The sequence below is a fragment of the Dendrobium catenatum genome, unplaced genomic scaffold (genome assembly GCF_001605985.2).
Source record: "Dendrobium catenatum unplaced genomic scaffold, ASM160598v2 fragScaff_scaffold_1557, whole genome shotgun sequence".
Classification (NCBI taxonomy): Eukaryota; Viridiplantae; Streptophyta; class Magnoliopsida; order Asparagales; family Orchidaceae; genus Dendrobium; species Dendrobium catenatum.
The window spans coordinates 4,676,106-4,699,517 of record NW_021320019.1 but is presented as its reverse complement, the minus strand read 5'-3'; the positions used below and the strand labels follow the sequence as shown (position 1 = coordinate 4,699,517).

Below are 23,412 nucleotides of genomic sequence, written 5' to 3'. Positions count from 1 at the left end.
ATAATCAACAACCTTTTAAGCCTCAAATCAGCCCCTATATATAGGAAGAAAGGGGGAAACCAAACAGCCACCCATTTCTATTCAAACCAATGAAAATGAGGGAAATAGAAGGCTAAAAGACATTCCAAACAGCAGCTGAAAAGGCTTCCCAAATATCAACCAAATTCATTCCAAACCAGCATACAAGGGGCGGAACCAGCAGAAACCGAGGAGGCCAGGAAAAGGGGGGGAGGAACCCCAACGGGAACAACAACAGCCTGAGGAAAACCGAGAAGAGAAGTCACGGGAACAACAACAGGCAGGAGAAAACTGAGAAGACAAAGGGGAAGGGAAGAGACAAGTCCACTCCACAATAATGAGCTAAATATAGAAGAATACTTTTTTGATTTTATGAGCTAGGAAGTGTATTTACTCCTCCAATTAATGAGCTAAACTTCAGCTCAAGCATTAATGAGCTAATACCAAGTAGAACCCAATTTTTAAACTCAACACCGAGCAGCCAAAGTCCACCTGTGAACAACCAAGGCCCCAAATCAAGAACAGCAAGAAGCCTAAGGACAAGGTGTAGCACCCCACAGTACTCCTAAATAGCACGGGGAGTATTACTAACACAATTATAACAATTTCATCATAAATATAAATATAAACATGTCCTCAATTGATCATTGAACATTTGATATATCTTTATAAACCTCCAATAATTCTCATTCATCTTGTCTAACGGAAGCAACTATAAATTTAAAGTTCAACATAAGATACTTACAGAGCCACTACTAAAAACCCAAAGTAATGCATGTCTACTTTGCTTTCATACCTTAAAAAAAAAACTCACTAACAAAGGTAACTTTAAGATGAAAAGAAGAAACACTTGTATAAATTAGCTTGCATCAATCTTCTCCTTTCCCTTTCCTGTAACAACAGCCAGAAGAAAGTTCTGGTGAGCTATGAGGCTCAGCAAATTATGTAATCTATATAACATTTATAATAAAATGAAAGAAGTAAATGAGACTTTGAAATCATTAATCATTAAACTTACATCTACAAGTACAGGTCTCATAAATCTTTATTAGCATTAATTTTTACTTTCTTAAAGTTTTTATTGAATACCAAATTCCATTAGTAAAAGACTTGGCTATCCTTTCATAACCTTATTCAATGGAGCTCAGGTAAACCTGGCATTATCGCCATTGAATCACATAGAGGTCCCTTTTGCCTCTTTGGGTCCCTTTTGCCCCACCTGCTATGCAGGTTTCATTCTTTGGGGTCCCTTTTGCCCCACTTACAATGCAGTGTGCATGAGGACCCTATTGCCTCATTTGCAATTGTAAGTTATACATCATTTCATAGTTTAGCCAATCTTTACTTTAATTTGATATTCAAAACTTCATACATTCATCATTCACATTAATTGCAATGGTTATAATCTTTCCATCATTCATACATCTTTGTGCAGTAATAATGTGATAGTCACTAAATTGAAAATAAAACTTCTTTGCATATAGTTATCAATTGAGAAAAGATTTAAATAAGCACACTTAGACATCTATCACATTTCTCTTATTCTCATGTATAAACAGTTGTGAATATTCCAACAACAAACAAATTCTCATAGTGCATTTCATTGATAAATAACATTTCAAGACATAAGAAAGATTCCAAATATTCATGATCAATTACATAACTTACCTTCTTGACAGTTTGCTTCCATCACACCTTCCCTTCTTAATCTTCTTCTATTATAAGTCCACTCAAAACTTTTCCTCTGCATAAATTCAGGAACTTCCTACATACAATTTTTCTAATCATTGGTATACTTCTACACAAATCATTGTAATTATGAATATATATATACAAAATACTCACCTTCTCTTGTTCTTTCACTTCTATATTATTCCTTCACCCAATCTCTTCTCTAACTTTGTTGTCACTGATTACACCATAATACTTATATAATTTTCAATTTCATCACATAGATTTATATTAAAATTTTCCAAACCCTCATACAGTTTCTAAATACTTACCTTGAATTCTAATGTCAATGCTTGGTACCTTCTTCACCAAAAATCCTTGTACTGCTCTAAACCGGTTCCTCCACTCCAAGCATTGATTGAAATTTCCAAGCAATCCTACCTTGCCAACGTTTGCTACAGGACTTCGGTGACTCTCCACAGATCCGCTGAACTCTGCAACCCGGGATACTTTCTACTGCATTGAAGGTTTTCCCAGGCTTTCTTATGGTTTTGCTGCAAAACATATGCTATAACCGCAACAAGCAATAGCACAGGAACACTGTGTCGCTATCCTTCTTCAGAAATTCCTGCACCCACTTAATCCACCCCTTTTCAGCAATGATGCGACAGTCTTATCCAAAAATAAACTCCACGGTTATGAGGGAAAGTGGGGCCCATCTCCCAACCGTTCAATTGCCAAAAGCCTCATATGAAACATCTGTTTAGATATATCTGATTTAATTAAATTACTCTCTCTTTTTTTTATCTTAACTCAATAATAATAAAAAAAATTCTTTAATATATATAAATATATAAATGTTATTTCTAATATAACTTAATTGATTTTTAAAATAAACGTACCTGGAGCTTTTTGGGTATTACACAAGGACCCAAATGCAAGCAAATCCAAGGCTAGCCATGTCCAAGATTTCCAACCTTGATCATTGGATTCTCTCCATCATTGGATAGCTTAAAAAAACATAAAACACAACTAATATTGTTTAAAATACATTAAAACAAAATAGACTAAAAACATGAATGCATCAGATGGTTAGCTAAGTTATCATGACTTGGCCCGGATACTCGAATTAATGAGGCAAGAATGGATAGTTTGACGGTTAATTCACTTCTTTCAAATACATAACAGTTAACAACTAACATCCCTCATAAAACTAAAGAACCACTAACAAAATTACAAATTTGAACATGTACCTAAATCAGATTTTACATGTTTTCATTCGATCACCTTTTTATGTAAATGTATTCCTCTCTTTCAGTTATTTTTATTTATCAGAAGATTTATTTGAAAATTTAGCCTTACAGTTCGAGTTTATATAGTAGACTCGGTGAATAATAATAGTTTATAGTATAGCAGTTAAACATATATATAAATAATAATGCCTTTTGCCCTTCTCGTACAGTTAGTATATTCATTACATTTCGTATACTATAATATATTCATAACATTTCATATGCTGTAGATTTTCATTATGTCTTTCAAATAATTGATTTCTTTTTCTTTTTTCATTTCATTTCTCTTTGTTAGTTAGTACAAGATCACCATTTAAATTTTTTTACCCATAAAGTACAATCATTTCCATTTCCATTTCTATTTAACTTGCATGAGTACGATACGTCTCCGGCAAGTATTATATGGGTGTGAACTCTTATATTTGCGTGCATGTACATTTTTCCTCCTATAAAGTACAATCATAAACTTAAAGAATTTTATAGCTTCTGAATCAATGATCTAAGAAATAGAAATGGGCATCTTTGAGAGTTTAAAAGTATGAGAAAATGAGGTAATATCTGAGAATGCTAAAATTCGATTACCTGTTTTAGATTTTTCACGTTTCCCTCGCAATCTTTTTGAGCCTTTCTATTTCTTATAAATGGCTCATTTTTCTTCATTCTTTTAAGAACATGTGACGAATTCTATTTGCGACCATTTTCGATAGCTATTTCTATTTAGTTGGTATGTTGAATGTATATTTTGCAAATCCCCTATTGGACTTAAGATTACTTTTGTCAATTTTAAGTGAACCTAAGACTAAGTGTACGTGAATATCATTTGTTGCTATCCTTGGAGAGAGAAACTCTGGTTCTTTTCACAAAAAAATGTACCAAGGCAGCATTGAAGGCTGCAACAATTAGAATGATTTGAGGTAACACAATGGTAATGGTTGCAACGATGAGAAATGTTTGTAGCAATGTCGTGATGAAGGTCCCAATTAAAGAAAAGTAGGGAAAAAGAAGAGACTATAACAATGAAGGTCACAGAATTGTGTCAAGGCAACGATGAGGATACAATGATGTAAATACAGAAGAGAAAATCCCTAGTGCTGTGATTTCAATATGTGTGTAGTTATCTAATACTTGAGAACTTATTGAAAACATACAAAATGAGGGGGTACTAATTACTGAAAAATTATAATTGTCCCACAGATTGGTGAGATGGTATCAGAGATTTAATGGATCCATGAGGTAGCAATGCGAAGAAGGAAATTAGTCGTGGTGGATGGTGGAATCCATGGAGCTAGCTTGGAATGATAGAATATCAAAGGGTCCTAGGCGGAGAACTAGTAGGCAAGAGTCTTTGTTGAGCTAATCAGTGATGTTTAGGGGTGTAACCGAGTCGAGTTGAGTCGAGTATTTGCCTTATCAAGCCTGGCTCGTTTAATCCTTAATGAGCTCGAGCTCGAGTTCGAGCTCAATTAGTGGGCTCGAGATCGAATCGTTTAGAAAATATCAAGCTTCGAGCTCGACTCGAAAGCTCGAGCTGGTTTGATATTATAAAAAAATAAGCTATAAAAAATTATAAAAAATAATATTATATATGTATATATATACATACATACATATGTATATATATACATACATACATATGTATATATATACATACATACATATGTATATATCGAGTAGCTTGATAAGCTTTCGAGTCGAGTCGGGTTGAGCTCGAAACTCGATAAGCTCGGCTCGCGAGCTCGTTAACGAGTCGAGTTCTAGCCGGCTCGGCTCACTTACACCCCTAGTGGTGTTATTCGAAGGGTTATTTTACAGTTTCCTATTAGAGATGCATTTTTTCCTAAAAAAATTGATTTGACACTGAAAAACATATTTTCAAATCATTGTGGCTAACTGTATAACCTCCTTTGTGAATCATAATCTTGCATCACCTAAAATGTATGTGGAGGGTTTGTGCAGTGGATTGGAGATAGAAAATTAAAGATCTTGAACAATGAAAATAAATTTATAATTGTATGCTGAGCAAAATGTATGATCATTTATTGAAGAAAACTTGCCTCGGTTATTATAGTATATTTTTATCCTTATGGATGTCTGCTTGCTTATCTGTTGCTGAAAACGTAGATGTCTTTATTTTCCGCATGCTTCTTAATTTTGGATGCTTCTGTGTTTTTAACATCCAGTGTTGGCAAGCAGCATCTATGTTAAGTCACAGCTTGGATCACGCTGGATCTCTTTCAATTGCAAAAAAATGTTTGAAATTTGGATGTACTGAACAGGAGGCTTATTCTGTCTATTCAAAGTTGCATATACTGAAGGAAAAGTTTCCATGCCAATCAGTTGCTTTACAGAATTTGAGTGTTCAAAACATTCTGAATAGTGAATCATCTCCTTCAAAAACAGTGGATGATGTGAGTAAAACACTAGATGGGAGGGCTAAGGAAATAGCAGCAACTGGCAATTTAAGTGTAAGGGTGAACGATGGGTTTCCTGTTGATTACGAGACCTCTGAACAGCTAATATCACAGCCAGGTCTTTATCCCATTGGTGAAAACCCTGGAAAGTTTCAGCTGGACAGTGGATCATTAAAAGATGATCTTTTTAAAAACCAAATTGATGGCATCGAGGAGGTGTTTTTGAGGAGATCAGAAGTTCTTGTTCAAAAGCAGCAAGCTGAAGTTTCAATTTTCAAAAAACAGATGTCCAAGGATAGGCTGAAGTTGGTAAAGACGCATGATCTTGATTTGGAACTTATTCGCTGCATACATATTGATACAACAGTCAGTAAAGGCAAAATAAATGTCTTAAACCAGGATTTCTCTGATAAGTTGGGCAGGTTTGATCAGCACCGTAAACAACAAAAGCAAAAACTTATATCTATGCAGCTTGATATCAGAAATAAAGAACAAGAGCTGCAATATAGTTGGTTGGAGAAGGCTAAAAGTGGTAAGTTGGATGAATCGCTGGATGATATTCCTCAGCTTGAAAGTGGATTTATGCTAGAAAAATTTATGGAAGCAAGTGAATTTGGTTGTAATTTCAATAATTCTGCATGCCCTTCCAGTGAGAAAAACATCCGAACTGATGGATGTCTTGAAGTTCCATCAAATATCTTGAACGAACGGGAGGAAAATGTTAGACAAGGAGATGATGCTTTGACTTCTGCCACATCTGTTACAGGGGATAATTTTGAACAAAATGTGCAAAACAGAATATCAGTGGAACTGAGCGTTCCTCCAATGTTGTCAGGTGTGCTACCCATGAATTCTGGGATTTCAGTTTCACAATCTGAAGTTTTCAACTCATCTAGCATCACTCCTGCTGACTTAATTAGTGTCTCAGTAACAGCAGCAGATGGTAGGGATGATTCAAATGGTCTACATTTGGTGCCTGACCCAGTGCTAAATCAGGGTGCACTCCTTTCCCCGGTGAAAGGGTTGACAAGTTCTGTGTCTTCAAGTACTTCGTCTTCAATTCCGGTATGGTTTTTAGCATTCTATGGAGGCTTCCGCAGCAATTCTTAGTTTTCATAATTTGAGAGATTTCATATCTAATTGCAAAAAATGCTTTAAATCGTTATTAATGTTGATCATTGTAATTTTTTCTTTTTACAATGCAAGTTAATTAAGTTTCTGTTCAGTTGAATTTATTTTGCTATTACACTAGTGTTTTCAACAAACTTCTTCCTTTGTAAAAAGTTTGTTGCTTTGTTCACTTTTGATGAAAAGTTCGTGCTATATTTTTATTGTTTTATGGTTTAGCATTTGAAACTTTTTTGGTTTATTGCATGATTTCTCTCTTAATAGTTAGAAGTTAAGGCGTAGTTAAGTTTTGCAAATTCTAATTAAGTTTACAAAAGTTCATCACAAAATTCAGACTGGAAGGGTGTGTTGATACAGTAATCAATGATAGGATTCCAGCATTTCTGGGTAAGGAAGAAGGTAAAGGTCAGGAAATGAAAACATAAAAGTCATTTAAGGAAAGTCTACTTGCTTTTCTTTTAGTTATAGCCTGAAGAGTCTGGATGACTTTCATTCATATATGACAATCCATTTTAGACGAAAGATTCTTTAGCCTAGCTCTTTGTTCTGTGGAATATATATTGTCATGGTGTGGAACTTGCTCCAAAAGGAAAACCAGAAATGACTGCTATACTCCATGAATTTTGCAGGGCGATCTAGCTAACCCCACAGCTTTTTAGCATCACTTTTTTTATAGATAGGAGCCCCCTATTTTTGTGTTCCTTTTCATTTTCTTGTTCTTTTGAATGTTGGGTTCAATTAATTGTTATATCTTATCTCTATTTTTTATCGATAGTGTTCGAATTTTAAAACAACTTAACGAATTGTGGAAAGGCTTATTGAATAAATCTATGGTTAGATAAGCCATCCTATTATTGTGTTTTTTAAGTGTTGTAAAAAAATTACTTAGGTCATGGTTGGCCAGTCTTTGATGTTAGATGCAAATTTATCCTTGTCAAAAAATTTCAATGTGTGTAAAGTATTGATTTTTATATTTGCGATGATGGTTTCTATATTTACTTTTTGTTATCAATGAGATCTAGCTCAAGCGAGAATATGTTTGATTATTACAGTAGTGGTCATAAGATCGAGCTCAGCCTGTCACCTTCTTTAAATTTAAATATTGACTGACTCTTTTTATATTGTGTGCCCTTTTTTTTTTGTAATTGACCTTTAGAAGACTTGTGCTCTATATTCAATGAATAAAATTTTTGGATTAGATTTTTATATCTTAAAAAAATTATTTGTGAATATGATCCGGCAGACTTGGAACAACAAGTTTCTCTTAAAGTTTTCTTTTCATGAAATCACTGTACCAATATACGGAAATTTTTCATAGGCTGAAACTTTGTGCAGCCAAGAATGTTTGAAGAAAATATTTACTTGGCCAATTTCAGCTTAAGAATGTTTGAAGAAAATATTTACTTGGCCAAGTATATGACCCCATTGATATTTAGGGAAGAGGGGGAAAGGAATAACATTTGCGTCCATATTTAGGGGAGGTGGGAAAGAGTAAATAGTGGTGTCCATATTCTTACTTCTCCTTATTTGAATATTTCGTTATCCATATCTTATCGGAAAGTTTATAATAAAGTGAATTTTAATTCTAATTTCATGCTATTAGGAGTTATGCACCAATGAGCGTACAATGCCTGCTGAAGTTTTTACTTCAGGCAATTGCCAAAACATGGATTCTTTTCATTATTTCACTGTTCCAGCATCAGATTTTGTTGTTACCCTATCACCTCATATTGAGAGGATGAGTTCTAATGATGTGGCACCATCGAACTATACCAGTTGTCCATTACCTAAAGAGGTTCCTGAACAAGCAAGACTTCCACCAACAGGATACGAAGAATCAACTCCTCAGCCGCATCATTCCGTTGAACTTTCTGAAGTACCTGCACAACAGGAAATCATAGCTGTAGTTGCTGAAAGCGAGCCATCTAACCGCCAGATTCCAGAGAATGCCATGAATCCATTGAGGCCCCAGGAATTTCTTTCATCAGAAGGAATGCCCTCTGAGCATTTCGGAAGCTCTGTCATCCGATATGGTGTGGCTTGTGATTGGTTGCATTCTTCTACCCAACAGGGTGAAGTTCCGATTCAAGATGTAATTGAGGCTGCAGTTTTTGAAAGTCAGCCATCTATTCAACAGATCTCTGAGAATAACCTTCATCCTATGAGACTACAGGAAGATCTTCCATTAGAAATAATGCATTCGGAGCATCAGGAAAACATTGTCATTCAACCAGATGAACCAAACCAATTAATCCATAACTTTTCATCAATAGAATGGGTTCCGCTTCAGGCAATTTCTACAAATCCAATACATAATGAAATAGTCAGAATGCGAAAACAGCAGTATTTATGTATTGAGAAACATGAAAATAAGGTACTCTTAGTTCCTTTCATTGAAAGCTCATTCATCATTGTCATCATAAATATCAGTTATCAATATCAATATAAAGACAACTATTTGGTATTATCTTTCTTTTTCTTTTTTCATCTTTCATTTATGGTGCAATTAAACTCTTCATTCAGCTAGTTATTTGTTATGCTTCTTGCTTCTGGTAACACTGCATCTTTATTGGCAGAAACTATTACTTCGGTCAGAATGTGAACAAGAAATAGAGAAGGTAAAAAGGAAATATGATATTCTACTGCAGGATGCTGAGAGGGAGCACCTTCCTGAAAAAAAGATGTTTCTGGAATTATTTCAAAAGCTTGTTTGGCATAACGTTTTTGCAGAGGAAGTTAGGTCTAAATTCTATGTTCATGACGAAGGTTCATCGACGCCTTTCCAAGGTCTGAAACTTGAGCCACTACGAAATTTTTTTTTTTTTGCAGTTATAGTTCTTGCTTTCTTTTCTCCATTATATTCGTTTTCAACATGCGCTGTCTCTGAATGCTGTTTTCTGGATTTTCTCCACATCTTTTGGTTTCTGCCAATAAGTAATTATAATATAGAGAGCAATGAAAGCCATTTTATTTGTCGCAAATGAATGATAGGTTTAAGTTGATGAATGCTGACATGAATATTTTAGGCATTTCATTTTAATATTTTTGTAGTATTTGTGAAATATTAACGGTGCTTTTAATAAGAAATATATAAATTCATGGAAGAATAAGTCTAATAATCCACTGATTGATGAGGAGATAGAATAATAATAATGATAAAATGATGAGTACAAGTTCAAAATAATCCTCTGACTATTAATAAATGTGTAATTTAGTCTCAGATTTTCATAATGACCCAATAGCTCCCTGACTATTAGAAAATTTCTCAATTTAATCCCTATGTTAAATTTGAACAAAAGAAACTGCAAGGGTTCATTTTGCTTGGGTATTTCAGTAAAAATATTTTTTTACCCAACTCTGTTGGAGAATTTTTGTATCCTCAAACGGATTGCATATTTTATAATCGAGTACGGCATAAGAACTTGACATATTACCCCGAAAGATAAAAATATCATTTCCTTATGAACTCAATAATAAAATTTACAATTTTAACAGAGATTCCCCCACTCGATGTTTGGTCGAATGGGGTTTATTTATTTCTGAGGTACAGACATCCCATAGGGGCTTGCCCCTATGGTTAATTACATCCCAAGCTTTAGTGCTTGAGAAAATTTTTGATTAAACTAGTGGTTTTCTTGTTTTCTTTTGGAAGTCATTTTATACATTGGCTAAAGTTTGCTTTTTGTTTTAAAATTCATGAAAGCCTTGCTTAAAGGTTTTGGCTCTTTAGAATTTCAAGGAAGAGGTTGATCAACTTAGAATCAAATTTTTGGAGTGAAGTCCAAGGAAAGGTGAGGTAGGAGCACTTGATTCTGAGGGACACTCAGAGATGTTCAAACTATCCTATATTGGGCTTTACATTTTAGCAATCTAATTTTGATTTAAGTTGATATTTTTTTATTAGAAGATTGGGGCTTATATCCCAACAACACTTGTTGGAGGAATTGCTCGAAATATGAGGGCTTATAGGGTGATTTGAAATCAACCCATGCCTCGGACCCTAAGACTAAGGTGAGGACTACCGATAGGTAGTGCCTCGAACCTAAATCTAACGAGTGCAAAAAGGGCTTACAAACTACACCTCACAAGAGACATAGCCTGCCCGACTTCTGGATTTATTGTTCCGCCTGGAAGGGACTACCAGCTAACCCTCCTAATCGCTTTTAAAACCATGTCATCCGGTCTCAATGCAAATGTAGAGTGGCTAGGTTGTTTTTTTTATTTAGAAGGTAGGGCTTACAACTTGGCTTTGAGGCCAAGATGCCTAATTATGTTTGGTATGTAAATGCTGACTCACAAAAAGAAAGTTTTTTTTTTTTGTTATCTAATCCTTAAGTGGAGGCATTCTACATGTGACACACTTTGGCTATGCATGATTGTTTTAAATTTTTGGAAAACTTTGCCCTTTGAAAGAGAGCCATGCCAATTTTCTTTTATTAGAAAATCATGGAGCCTAATTTCATTTTTTAGGTTGCTTACATTTTAAGGGGTAGAAAACTTATTTTTTTTATCCTAAGAGCCTAACGTAGTAGAGTCCAGGCCACGCCCATAGAAATAAAAGAAGAAACCTAGGAAAGACATGTTGTTCTATTGCACACTCAGTAAACAAACAACACATGCTTTTATATATAAATAGAGTGCAATAAAAGTAGATAGAGTCCAAATTATTACAAGTATTTTGACAGCTGAGTTGTCTGCCATTATACAACCCAGTTAAATTAATTACAGACTCTACTTATGGGGTCTTCAAGCTTTACAAAAGTTCTTTGGGCTTCATCTCCCAAAATGTATATCTTTTCCATTTCGCTCTCTTCTTTTGCTCCAAACCCCCACAAGTTCACATCCTACTTCTAATCAAATACATGATATAAAAATAGAAAAGATTCAAACCTGCAAGACAGAGTTAAGCAGTAATTTATATGATAATCATATTATATTCCCAAAATTGGCCTAGCACTTAGAGTGCTAAATGCTAGGCCCCTGCTTCTACCCTATTGGTCATGCCTCTTGGGGGGTTTTAAGCAGCGCCTGCAAGTATACAACATTATGATAATCATGATTTAATTTACCCCCTATTGGACATGACCACCTGCACAGAAAAGCATGTATGTTTCTATACTAACCACTTAAGGGCAAGTGCCCACACGCAGACAATCCAAGGGCAATCTCTCCACAACATCAATCACATGCGCACACAAAGAAAAAAGCCTAATCCTAGCATGCCTAAGGGGTTGTGCACCTAAGTGTGTGTGGCTTGTGTGGTATGTCACACTAAGGATTGTCCTAGAGTTTGGGTCTAAGGAAGAAGTGCCTAACATGTGACTTTTGGGCCACTTGTTGAGGGAAATTCTCCTTAGATTTTGGAGCTAAGAAAAAGAGGTAAGAATCTAACATTTAGCTTTTGAGCTAAATGTTGGAGAGCTCTCTAGCTTTTGGAGCTAAAGAAAGGAGAAGTCTCCTACAACTTTGGAGTTGGGGAGAATTGAGGGAAAATGCAACTTTTGGGTTGCAAATTCACAAAGGTCTTTGGACATTTTGATGTCCAAAAGAGGGTTGCACCCTTCCGACTTCAGTTTGGAAGGGCAAAGAGAAATATGACTTGAATCCTAAGCTTGGGGTGAAGTTAATTGTTGTTTTTGTTTCAACAAGTAAGATAAATATAATAAGATTAAACAATCCAACAAGGATTGAATACAAGGAAGTTCCATACAACTTTTGAGTTGCAGGAAGATTGAATTTCTCTACAATTTTGAGTTTGTAGAGAGGAGAGGATGCCTCCTTGAATTTTTGTTTCCAAGGAGGTGGAGTTTAATTTCCTTAATTTGGGTTAAGAGAAATGAAGAGAATTTTGGGGGTTTCCTACAATCTAGATTTGTAGGAAAAGAAGTAGTACAATGTGCAATCTAGGGATTGTAAATTGGAGGAATTCCTTTGGACATGTGGTGTCCAAAGAAAAGAAATGTTTCATCCCTCCAATTTTGGGTTGGAGGAGAAAAGGAGATGGGATGTGACTTTGAAGTTACTACCCCAAGAGGATTCTTTGAACATTTGGTATCCAAAGAAGAGGAATTCATTCCTCCAATTTAGGTTGGAGGGATAGAGAAGAATGAGATGCAAATTGGAAATTGCAAACTCTTGAAAATCCTTTGAACATTTAGTTATTCAAAGAATGGAATACACTCTTCTAATTTTGAGTTAGAAGAATAAGGGTAAGAAGATGAATTTGGATGCTTTCCTACAATCTTTGACTTGTAGGAAAGATGAAAGGAAATGCAAGTTGAAGGTTGCAAAGTGGAAGACTTTCTTTGAACATTTGGCTTTCAAAGAAGGTGACATCCACTCACTCAATTTGAGTCAATGGAATAAGAAGAATTCCTACAACTTTTGAATTGTAGAAATAAGAGAAGGAACATGCAACTTGTGGGTTGCAAATCTATAAATGTTCCTTAAACTTTTGGTGTTTAAAGGAACAAATTCATTTGCCTAGCAAATTAGGCAAATGAAGGGGAATTGAGAGATTTCCTACAATTTAGAATTGTAGGAAAAGAAGTAGCCCAAAGTGCAACTTAGAGGTTGCAAATTTGAGTAATTTCTTTGAATGCTTGGGGTCCAAAGAGGAGACTCATCCTCCCAATTTGGGTTTGGGAGCATGAATATGGATTTAAATACTCTCCTACAATCGTGACTTGTAGGAAAGAGGGAGGAAGATGCAATTTATGGGTTGCAAGTTCAAGAACATTCTTTGAATATTTGATGTTCAAAGAGACATGTACATTCTCATAATTTTAAATTTTAGGAGAATAAGAGGGTTTTCTTACAACTTTTGGGTTGTAGAAAGAGGGAAATCACGTGCAACTTGGAGGTTGCAAATTAGAGAAATTTTCTTGAGCATTTGGTGTTCAAAGAAAATGACACACATTCACTTGATTTAGGCTAAGTGAATGGAGAGGTCTTCTACACTTTTTGTTTGGTAGAAGGAGGAAATAATGTGTAACTTGAGGTTCCACATTCATGGAATTCATTAGGCTTTTAGATGCCCAAAGAAAAGGATTCACTCACCTAATCATGGGTTAGGAGAATGAGGATTAGATATTTTCCTACAATTTTGAGTCGTAGGAGAAAGGGGATTAGAATTTTAATCCTAAGGCCGAGAAATCATTCATTGGTTTGGTGTTCCAACAAATGGGAGAAACTTAGAGTTTACTTCTATGCTCAAGAGTTTAAGGCATGATGTATTTTAGGATCTAGAGAAATCCATAACACAACACATTATGAAAGTGGGTGATAGCTCCTAAGATAGACTAGGAGACATGCAATGAGGTATTTGAAGCTTGGGGTGCTCCAAATAACATCGCATAAGAGATGTAATTTGTAGTTTTTGGACTACAAATTAAGGGGGTCATCTACCTATATAGGTTAGGCAAATGAAATAGGCTAGATTTAGAATCCTAAGCCTAAAAAAAGAATTCTTTCATTGATCTTAATCTCAAAATGAAAGATAAGGAGAACTTAGATTTTTGGCTCTAAGCTACAAGATTTTCATATAATGATAGGTTGGAATTTTAGAGAATTCCAAATCATCATGTATGAAGGGAGAAACGTTTATTTGCTAACTTTGTGTTGTTAGCAAATGGAAATGGGGGGCTTAGGATTTGTTTTCCTAAAATCTTGATTCATGCACTATAATAATTGGGACTTAGAGAACGTCCCAACTATTCAGTGTGAGGGACATGTACATAAGGAAGAGAACTTCCCACTCTCCTACAAATGTTTTGGATTTGCTTGAAAGAGGGAAGGCAAACTTCCTAATGCGTTGGAAAGTTTTCCCAAATCAAATTTGACATGATTTTGGGGATTTGAAAGTTTTTAGGAGAAACCTAAAGATTCATTGTGGCAAGATCTAAGAGAGACCTAAGAGTAGACATGTGATGGTTTATAGCTCCTAGGTTAGAGCTAGGATTCACACAATCTAACATTTGGAGCCTTGAAGATGCTCCAAATATCATGTATGAAGGGGAAAAACGTAGGGGAGAGAGTTCCCCAAAGTTTTGAATGAACATTTTGGATTCATTTGGAGATGATAGAATTGATCTCCTACTATTTCTAAGAAGTCTTACAATTGGATTTGACATCATCCAAGAAACCTAGAAACATGAATGTAGTTTGTATGTTTAAGGGGATGAATATATGCTAAGTTCAACTATCATTGCACTTGAGTCCCTCAATTTACAAATTTGACTAATCATGCTTAGGTAATTTCAATGCATGGTGGAGTATGATCCATAGCCCTTTGGATGTCATGGAATACACCACCTTTGCTTCAAAAAGCATTTGGAAATTAATTGAGCATGCTTATAAATTTGTAAATTTTGGATATAAAAGAAAAGCGAGCAAACAACCCTTAGCATATAAATGCATTTCAATTATTTCATCATAAACCCTCAATTTGGAAGTCTCAAAAATGGAATTAGATAATTCTAGGCATGGGCACTCATGGGCTTGTGAAGGCCCATGTGACCTCAAAATCGTTTAGAATTAAATGAACCCATTTACTCTCTTTCCAAACCTCTAGGGGTTAGGGTTGTTCTAAACAAGTGGCAATCATCACTCTAAGCAAAGTAAACTTGATGAAATGACTTGTCATGGATTTGGTTGGTTATGAATGTCGTGAGGTTTACAATATAAGTCTTTGGAGACTTGTAGTAAACCTCAAAACGATTTGTATCAAAAACTTCACTACAAGTTTCCACCAAATTTATTAAACATTGAACTTTAGCAAACATAACATACCCTAGACATATGTCAATTTTGTTGTAGCGCGTCAACCTAAGGAGCCCAACCTAGCATGCAACACTATAAAGAAAAGTTTACACCCTAACATTTGATTTCTAGGTCAAAAAGAATGGCCTAACCTATGGTGCAAACATAGGTAATGGGAGAGATGCATGAATGCAAAAAAACATACAATTTGAAAGGTGTTGGATACCAATCCAACATCTCCATACGCATCAAAATCCTCTCCAGACCCTCACATAAGAGTCAACTAATGGAAATCACCAAATTTCCATAGCCTTTGCGAAGTAGACAGCCAACAAGAAGGTTTTGGGGGACCAAAAATTAAGTTTCTAGGGACCTAAGGCTTTGAATCGTCAACCACATGCCATTGGCTAGGGAGCCTTAAGGTTTCGCCTAAGTTTCAAAGGTATACCTCTCCCGGTTTGTCCTAGCGCTCCAAATGTTTGTCCAAGCTGCTGTCCAAGGTCCGCTCCAAGCTCCAAAGTCGCTCCAAGCTCCGATTCAAGCTCCAAAATCGCTGTCCAAGCCAGTCCGGAACTCACCGCTGCTGTCCAAGGCGCTTTGAAGGCCCCAAATCGCTGTTTGGGAGATTTAGGAACCTTCTTTTACTGTTTGGGAGTCTCCAACAGCTTTCTTGACCACTACGAACTCGTCGGAGTTGAGAAAGGAAGAGGTGGAAGCCTTCCTTTGTTGTTTGGAAGTCTCCAACCGCTTTCTTGACCACTACGAACTCGCCGGACTTGAGGAAGGAAAGTGTAGAGGCTTCCTGGAGCTTGAGATCTCAAAAGCTCCGGCAGATGAGAGGGACGGAGCTCTCGGAGGGTTCGGCCAAGGGTCCAGGCGGAGTCGGGGAGGTATTCCGCACGTGAGGAAGGGAGCTCGGGCGCGAGAGTTGTCCGTCTCTGTCCGTCGCAACCTCTGTTCGGGACGGAACACATGCGGGAGCTGAATCCCGCTCCTCTCTCTCGCTCGTTCGCTCTCTGCGTCGGGACGGAAGACACGAAAAACAACAGGGGAGCCGAATGAGCTCTCCACTGCTTCTCCCGCTCCCTTAGAGTCGCACGCAAGCAGAGAAGCCGCCCGATCCGTCCCGTCTGTTTACTTCGTTCGTGAAACGAGGAGAAAAAATCTACTCGAGTAGATTTCTACCCAATTGATTTGAAATTGGGTGGGATTTGTGATCCAATCTTAGCCCTAGATTAAGAAATTTGATTTTGGAAATCAAATCAGCTTATGATCTCATTAGTTGGGCTGAAATTGAGTTCGAATCGAACCCAACTTGGATCGATTTGGGTCGGTTAGGGTCCGATTGGGTTCAATCAATTTATTTTCATGAAATTGAACTCGAAACGGCACCGAATTGTGTCAAATTGGGCTCGACGACACTCGACGGGGTTCGATTTAAATTGATTGATTTAAATTAAATTAAATTTGATTTAATTTAATTAAATTGAGGCTTAATTTGAGTCAATTTAGCCTCGACGACGATCAATTGAGTTGATCGAGCGCAATCGAGTCTAGTCGGGCTCGATCGGGGTCGAGTCGATGCGAAAATATTCGTCAACAAACTCGCCTCTTAGTATAGTCCTGTGGTTACGGGACGAGAAATAACTGTGCTATGAGATTGCCAAAGACCTCGAGCGGTGTCGTGTCATGATTTGCTATAACATTGAAGAGGAGATGGAGACCGTAAACTGTGTTAGACGACGGGCTACTGCAAATGGCGCTATGAGATTACGGTACCGCAACAACTTTGCAAGATCTATGTGTTGTTGATGCAGAGCATTTTTAGCTTATATTGTCCCTTATGTTATTTTATTTAGTTGTTACAAGTTTTCTAGAATCTTCTAGGATTCCCTAGGTTTTCTCTACTTGAGTAGTATATATCTTGGATTTGTAAGAGGAAGGGGTGATATCGATGAATATTATTGTCACGACCCGGCCCTGATACTCGATTTAATAAAGCGGGAACTGAAGTCGGACGGTAGAATCAAATCATTATAATTCATAAATAATACAATATACAATTTTATCAAGTTTACTAAAGAACCACTATTTCAAAATTTCTTCGAATACTAAACATTTGTATTAAATCATAAATTACATATTGTCATTTGCACGCCGACTTCTATAGAAGAACTCTTCCCTTTCGGCCATTTCTAAAACTTTGGAATTTTTCTTAAAATTTGCATTTAATAGAATGAGTTTACAAAGTAACTCAGTGGGTAACTGTTAAAAATAATTAACATGCATAATATACAATACATATAACCTTTAGTATATGTTCATTCATTTAGCATTTGAAATATTTTTTCTTTCTTTGGTTCATTTGATTATATTCATTTCTTTATACATATCATTTTCCATTCATACATTCATTCCTTTAATTATATACTTTTTCATTTTCATTTATGGCATTTGCTTCAATATGCATTCATTTTCCAAATTATTTTGTATAGGAGCACTATCTAAATATATTAAAGTACAACCATTTCCAAAAGAGCCACGATTTCAAAAAAATTTTGAATACTAAACATTTGTATTAAATCATAAATTACCTGTTGTCATTTGCATGTCATCTTTTATAGACGAACTCTTTCCTTTCGGCCATTTCTAAAACTTTGGGGTTTTCCTAAAAATTTTTATTTAATGGAATGAGTTTACAAAGTAACTCAGTGGGTAACTATTAAAAATAATTAACATGCATAACGTATAACACATATAACCTTTTATATAACTTCATTCATTTAGCATTTGAAATATATTTTCTTTCTTTGGTTCATTTGATTCTATTCATTCCTTTATACATATCATTTTTCATTCATACATTCATTCCTTTATATATATACTGTATCATTTTCATTTATAGCATTTACTTTAATATGCATTCCTTTTTCCAATTATTTTGTACAGAAGCACCGTCTAAATGTATTAAAGGTACAACTATTTCCATAACCTTTTATTTTTTACATGCACGGGTATGTTGCTTTCTCAGCCAGAACCATACGGGGGTGAACTCCTGTAAGTTTTGCATGTATATCTTTTTCCATTTATCATCTGTTCATTTATACATTTATTTATCATATATGTCATTTTATTATTCACCATTCTTTTCTTATTTCTTTGTGTCTGTAAGTATCATATATCTATTTCCTTTACATATCCATTTATATCTTTCATTTGAATCTTTTCACATAATAATATTAAAAGATAAATAAACATCACTTTTAAAATTTAAACAAAATATTTAACAATAACATATAAAAATGTCTATACAAAATAGTAATCACATGTCATTATCATAATTATTCCTTACAAAAGAATATGAAAATACAATAATAAATTTTATACACAATTATAACTACCTACTTTGATTCTCCTCCCCCAATATTCATCTTGTATTGAAACTCTTTTAACTGTTCACAATAATATAAAGATTTAATTAACATTAAATCCCAATTTGAATCTCTCAATAAATGTTTGATTTCTTCCACATGAATTTACCTTACCAAAAATTTCTTTCTTTCTTTGCTGAGTTTGTTGAAATGAACTCTTACAACTTGATATCTTCCTTTAAATCCCTAAATTCATATAATATAAACTTTCAATCAAAAATGTAATTTAATAACAAAATTTATTAACAATCATGATAGAAAATTCACTTACTATGGGGATTTTTCCAAAAGCTTCAGGGCCGCTGCACCAGCACCCGGGTGCAGTGTTAAATAGGCAAGGGTTCCCACATCAAGGACGGATGTGGGCAAATAAGCTAGTCCTTGAAACTAAAATTAGGATAGGAACTTGGAATATAGGTTCTCTTACAGGAAAATTAATGGAATTAATAGATATTATGATTCATAGGAAGTTAAATATTTTGTGCATTCAGGAAACTAAATGGATTGGAGAGAAGGCTAAGGAAATTAATAGTTTAGGATTTAAACTTTGGTATTCGGGTAGGAGTCGTACTAGAAATAGTGTAGGTGTTATTATAGATAAGAGTTTAAAGGATAATGTTATAAAAATTAATAGGATTGGAGATAGAATTATAGCTTTAAAGATTGTTGTTGATGATAAGATTGTTAATATTATAAGTGTTTATGCTCCTCAAGTAGGTTTGGATATGAGTTCTAAATTAAAATTTTGTAATGACTTAAAAGAATTAATACAAAATATACCTCTTGAAGAAAGAGTTTTTATTGGAGGAGATTTAAATGGACAAGTTGGTAAAGAGGTAGATGATTTTAAAAGCATTCATGGTGGCCATGGATTTGGAACGACAAATGAAGGTGGCAAGACTATATTGGATTTTTGTTTAGCTTATGATTTTTCAATTGCTAATACCTTTTTTAAGAAAAGGAATGAGCATCTCATCACTTATAAAAGTAGTTAAATACAACCCAGATTGACTATTTTCTTATTAGAAAATTAAATCGTTTAGATTGCAAAGATTGTAAAGTTATTCCGAGTGAAAATTTATGTAACCAATATCGATTATTAGTTTTGGACTTTAAGATGAAGGGGCATAAATTAAAAAATAAAGTAAAATAATTTTCTAAGATGAGATGGGGGCATTTAAAGAATATTAACAAAAATATTTTTGGAAATAAGATTTTAGATCTTAAGATTTTGTTTGTGCATGAGGATGCTAATATTATGTGGGAAAAAGTGGCTAGTGATATTAAGAATATAGCAAAGGATGTCCTTGGAGTATCAAAGGGAAAAGCTCCTAATAGTAAAAATAGTTGGTGGTGGAATCCTAATGTGCAAGAAAAAATTAAAAATAAGAAGCTTTGTTATAAAAATTAGTTTAATTTTAAAAATTCTGATAATTGGGAAATATATAAAGTGGCTTGTAAGGATGCTAAGAAAGCAATATGCGATGCAAAGAAATCAGCTTTTAGTGATTTATATAATAGATTAGATACTAAAGAGGGAGAAATATATATGTATAAATTAGCTAAACAAAGAGATAGGAGTAGTAAGGATTTAGTTTAAGTGAAGTGTATTAAAGATGAAGATCAAAAAATACTTTTCTTAGAAAATGATATTCAACTAAGATGGATGAGATATTTTGCTAAATTTTTTAATGAAGATTGTGAAAATAAGATTGACTATAGTGACCTTAGCACCCTAAATGAAAATAAAGATTTCTGTTTTTATCGGCGTATTAGTAAAACTAAAGTTAGAGATGCTTTAAAGAAAATGAATGGGTGGAAAGGCTGGCTGACTTGATGATATTCCAATAGAGATGTGGAAATGCTTAGGAGATGAAGGATTTCATGGCTTACTAAAATTTTTAATACTATTTTGAAGACTAAAAAGATGCCAAATGAATGGAGAATGAGTGTGTTAATTCTTATTTTTAAGAATAAAGGTGATGCACAAGATTGTGCGAATTATAGAGGTATTAAGTTAATGTGTCATACTTTAAAACTATGGGAGTGAGTTATGGAGCATAGGTTGCGGCGTGATACTAATGTTTCTCAAAATCAATTTGGATTCATGCCAGGTAGGTCGACTATGGAAGCCATACATTTATTAAGAGGTTTTATGGAGAAATATAGAGAAAATAAGGAGGATCTATATTTGATATTTATTGATTTAGAAAAAGCATATGATAAAGTTCCAAGAGAAGTACTATGGAGAGTTCTTGAAAAGAAAGGAGTCAATAATGCTTATATTCAAATCATTAAAGATATGCATGCAGGAGCTATTACTTGTGTTCAAACACAAGGTGGATTGACCAAGTATTTCCCTATTTCGGTTGGGTTACATCAAGGATCAGCCTTACGCCCATATCTTTTTGCTTTAGTCATGGATGTTCTCACTAGACATTTGCAAGAGGATGTACCTTGGTGTATGCTTTTTGCTGATGATATTCTTCTTGTTGATAAGACTAGAGAGGGAGTTGAAGGTAAACTTGAATTATGGAGGTCAACCTTAGAGTCTAAAGGATTTCGCTTGAGTAGATCTAAAACGGAATATATGGAATGTAATTTTAGTAGTAATAGACCTAGTGAGGGGGTTGTGACTTTGGGCGATCAAGTCATTAATAAGAGTACACGTTTTAGATATCTTGGATCTATTGTTTAGAGTGATAGTGAAATAGATGGGGATATTATCAGCATAATTCAAGTTGGATGGTTGAAGTGGAGGAATGCATCGGGCCTGTTATGTGATAGAAATATACCCCTCAAACTTAAGGGAAAATTCTATAAGATTGTAGTGAGGCCTGCAATGCTTTATGATTGAAGCCGAAATATAAGATGGGCGACCGACGACGATCGACGTCGAAGGTGGACTGTCGACGATGATCGAAGCCATATAGTCTTTTTTCAAGCTCAAGTGAAGGCATCACTTGATCGAATTGACAAAACACTTTGTTCCCTCAGGAAAATGCAAATGCGATCGACAACCATACCGGCATATTCGTCTTCTTCTTTGCTTCACTCATCCGCTTCACATGATCACAAACAATTTCAAAATCAACTGATCGTGATTGATGACTTCCCTCCACTAGAACTCCCTCTCTGGTGGCGAGATCTGCCGCCCCACTATCCTCCGCCCGACTACTTAGTCCTTTGATCGGCAAAGAAGAATAGAGCAGATGTTGAATGTTTCGACTGAGACTTACGGACTCGATTATGGTGATCTGGAACCCGATAAAACAACTATCGTGGCTATTGTCGAAACGCAAGTTTTTTATCTCACCTTTGCTTCCTCTCGTGATCAGAACAAGACCCCTCATTTCACCACCGTCGATGTCGATCACAACTTCTGTACTTATGCTACCAATGACAACGAACAACACTTCACCAACATCGCACTCTATAATAAAAATAGCCAAGGCGAGAATATTGCACTTACCGTCTGTGGAAAAGGATTTCAATCTAGAGCCAAAAATAATCGTAATATGGAGCTGGCATAAGTGAAAATGCACGTGGTGAAGGATGCTGGAAAAGTTGAAATGATATTGCCAATTACTACGGCTAACGGGGAGCATAAGTTGATCAAGAACCAACCCCCTTCCTTCTCCTGTCCGCCTCCACCGAGCTATCCTTCTCCAGTGAAGGCTGCTTTGCCGCCTGGTGTTAGCCCGCCACCTGCAGGGCCTGGGGAACTCATTGCACTCTGTCGCCAGGGGAAGAAGGCCATAGAGCTCATGAACCAGGGTGTTCGTGTTGACCCCCCCTTTCTTCTTTGAGCTCAGCGCTGCCTGTAATTATGCCAAGCTTTTAGAGGAACTTAAAAAGATCCATGAATTCTATATACGGTCATCCTTTCGTGCTAACAAGCTGCTTGAGATGTATTCAAAATACAAGAGCATGAAGGATGCACATTGGACGTTTGATGGAATGCCTGATAGAAATGTTGTTTATAAGCTGCTAGAAAGGCTTAAAGTTGTGCTCCGTGATGATTTTCTGAGCATGGAGGCTTAGATCTCTCTTGCAGTTGTAGGGATTTTAGGTGTAGTTGTTGCCGCACTTAGCCTCTGTTCTTTGCTCCGATCCCCATCACCTCAAAGTGTCCTTTCTGAGGAACAACTCTGACGAGAATGATCTGGCAACTAGTGAAGGTTTTCTCTCCGAAGTCAGAGTACATCTTACATCCAGAACAACCTTGCATGTGAAGCTATGGAGTACCTTTACAAGCAAAAGGTCTCTAGTTGCCCATGGAAAAATAATCGGTTGTGTGGCTGCTCAATCAATTGGAAAACTAGCTGCTCATATGACATTAAATGCTTTCCACTATGTTGGTGTTAGTGCCAAGAATGTTACTCTGGGTGTGCCAAGGTTGAGTGAAAACAATATGTTGGCTAAGATAGCTCTTAGAGGTATTTGGTACATTAACGAAGTTTTTATTAAGTCTGAAAAGATAAACAAGTTTGGTGAGGATGAAAGTTTCAAATCTGATGTTGAGTGGATTCTTAACACAGGTGTTAATTTGTTGGCTGTCATGTGTCATGAAAATGGTGATGCATCTTGGACAAAAAGTAATCGTTCGATTGAAGTTGTTGATGTTCTGGGGATAGAGGTTGTCCGTCGTGCTCTTCTGGATGAGCTGTGTGTGGTTATATCCTTTAATTGATCATATGT

The 23,412-nt window shown here is 35.6% G+C and overlaps 1 protein-coding gene across 7 annotated transcripts in view; it reads left to right on the top strand.

Moving 5' to 3' along the window:
• LOC110111166 overlaps window positions 1–23,412 on the top strand; it is a 117,511-nt gene that overhangs the window by 77,849 nt on the left and 16,250 nt on the right. For 5 of the 7 annotated variants that reach the window (XM_020842919.2, XM_028700607.1, XM_020842922.2 and 2 more), the window contains 3 exons: window positions 5,162–6,457; window positions 8,124–8,894; window positions 9,097–9,307. In XM_020842919.2, coding sequence (XP_020698578.1) covers window positions 5,162–6,457; window positions 8,124–8,894; window positions 9,097–9,307 — 2,278 coding nt within the window. The remainder of the gene's footprint in view (window positions 1–5,161; window positions 6,458–8,123; window positions 8,895–9,096; window positions 9,308–23,412) is intronic. The other 2 variants (XM_020842920.2, XM_020842921.2) reach the window with 2 other exon arrangements.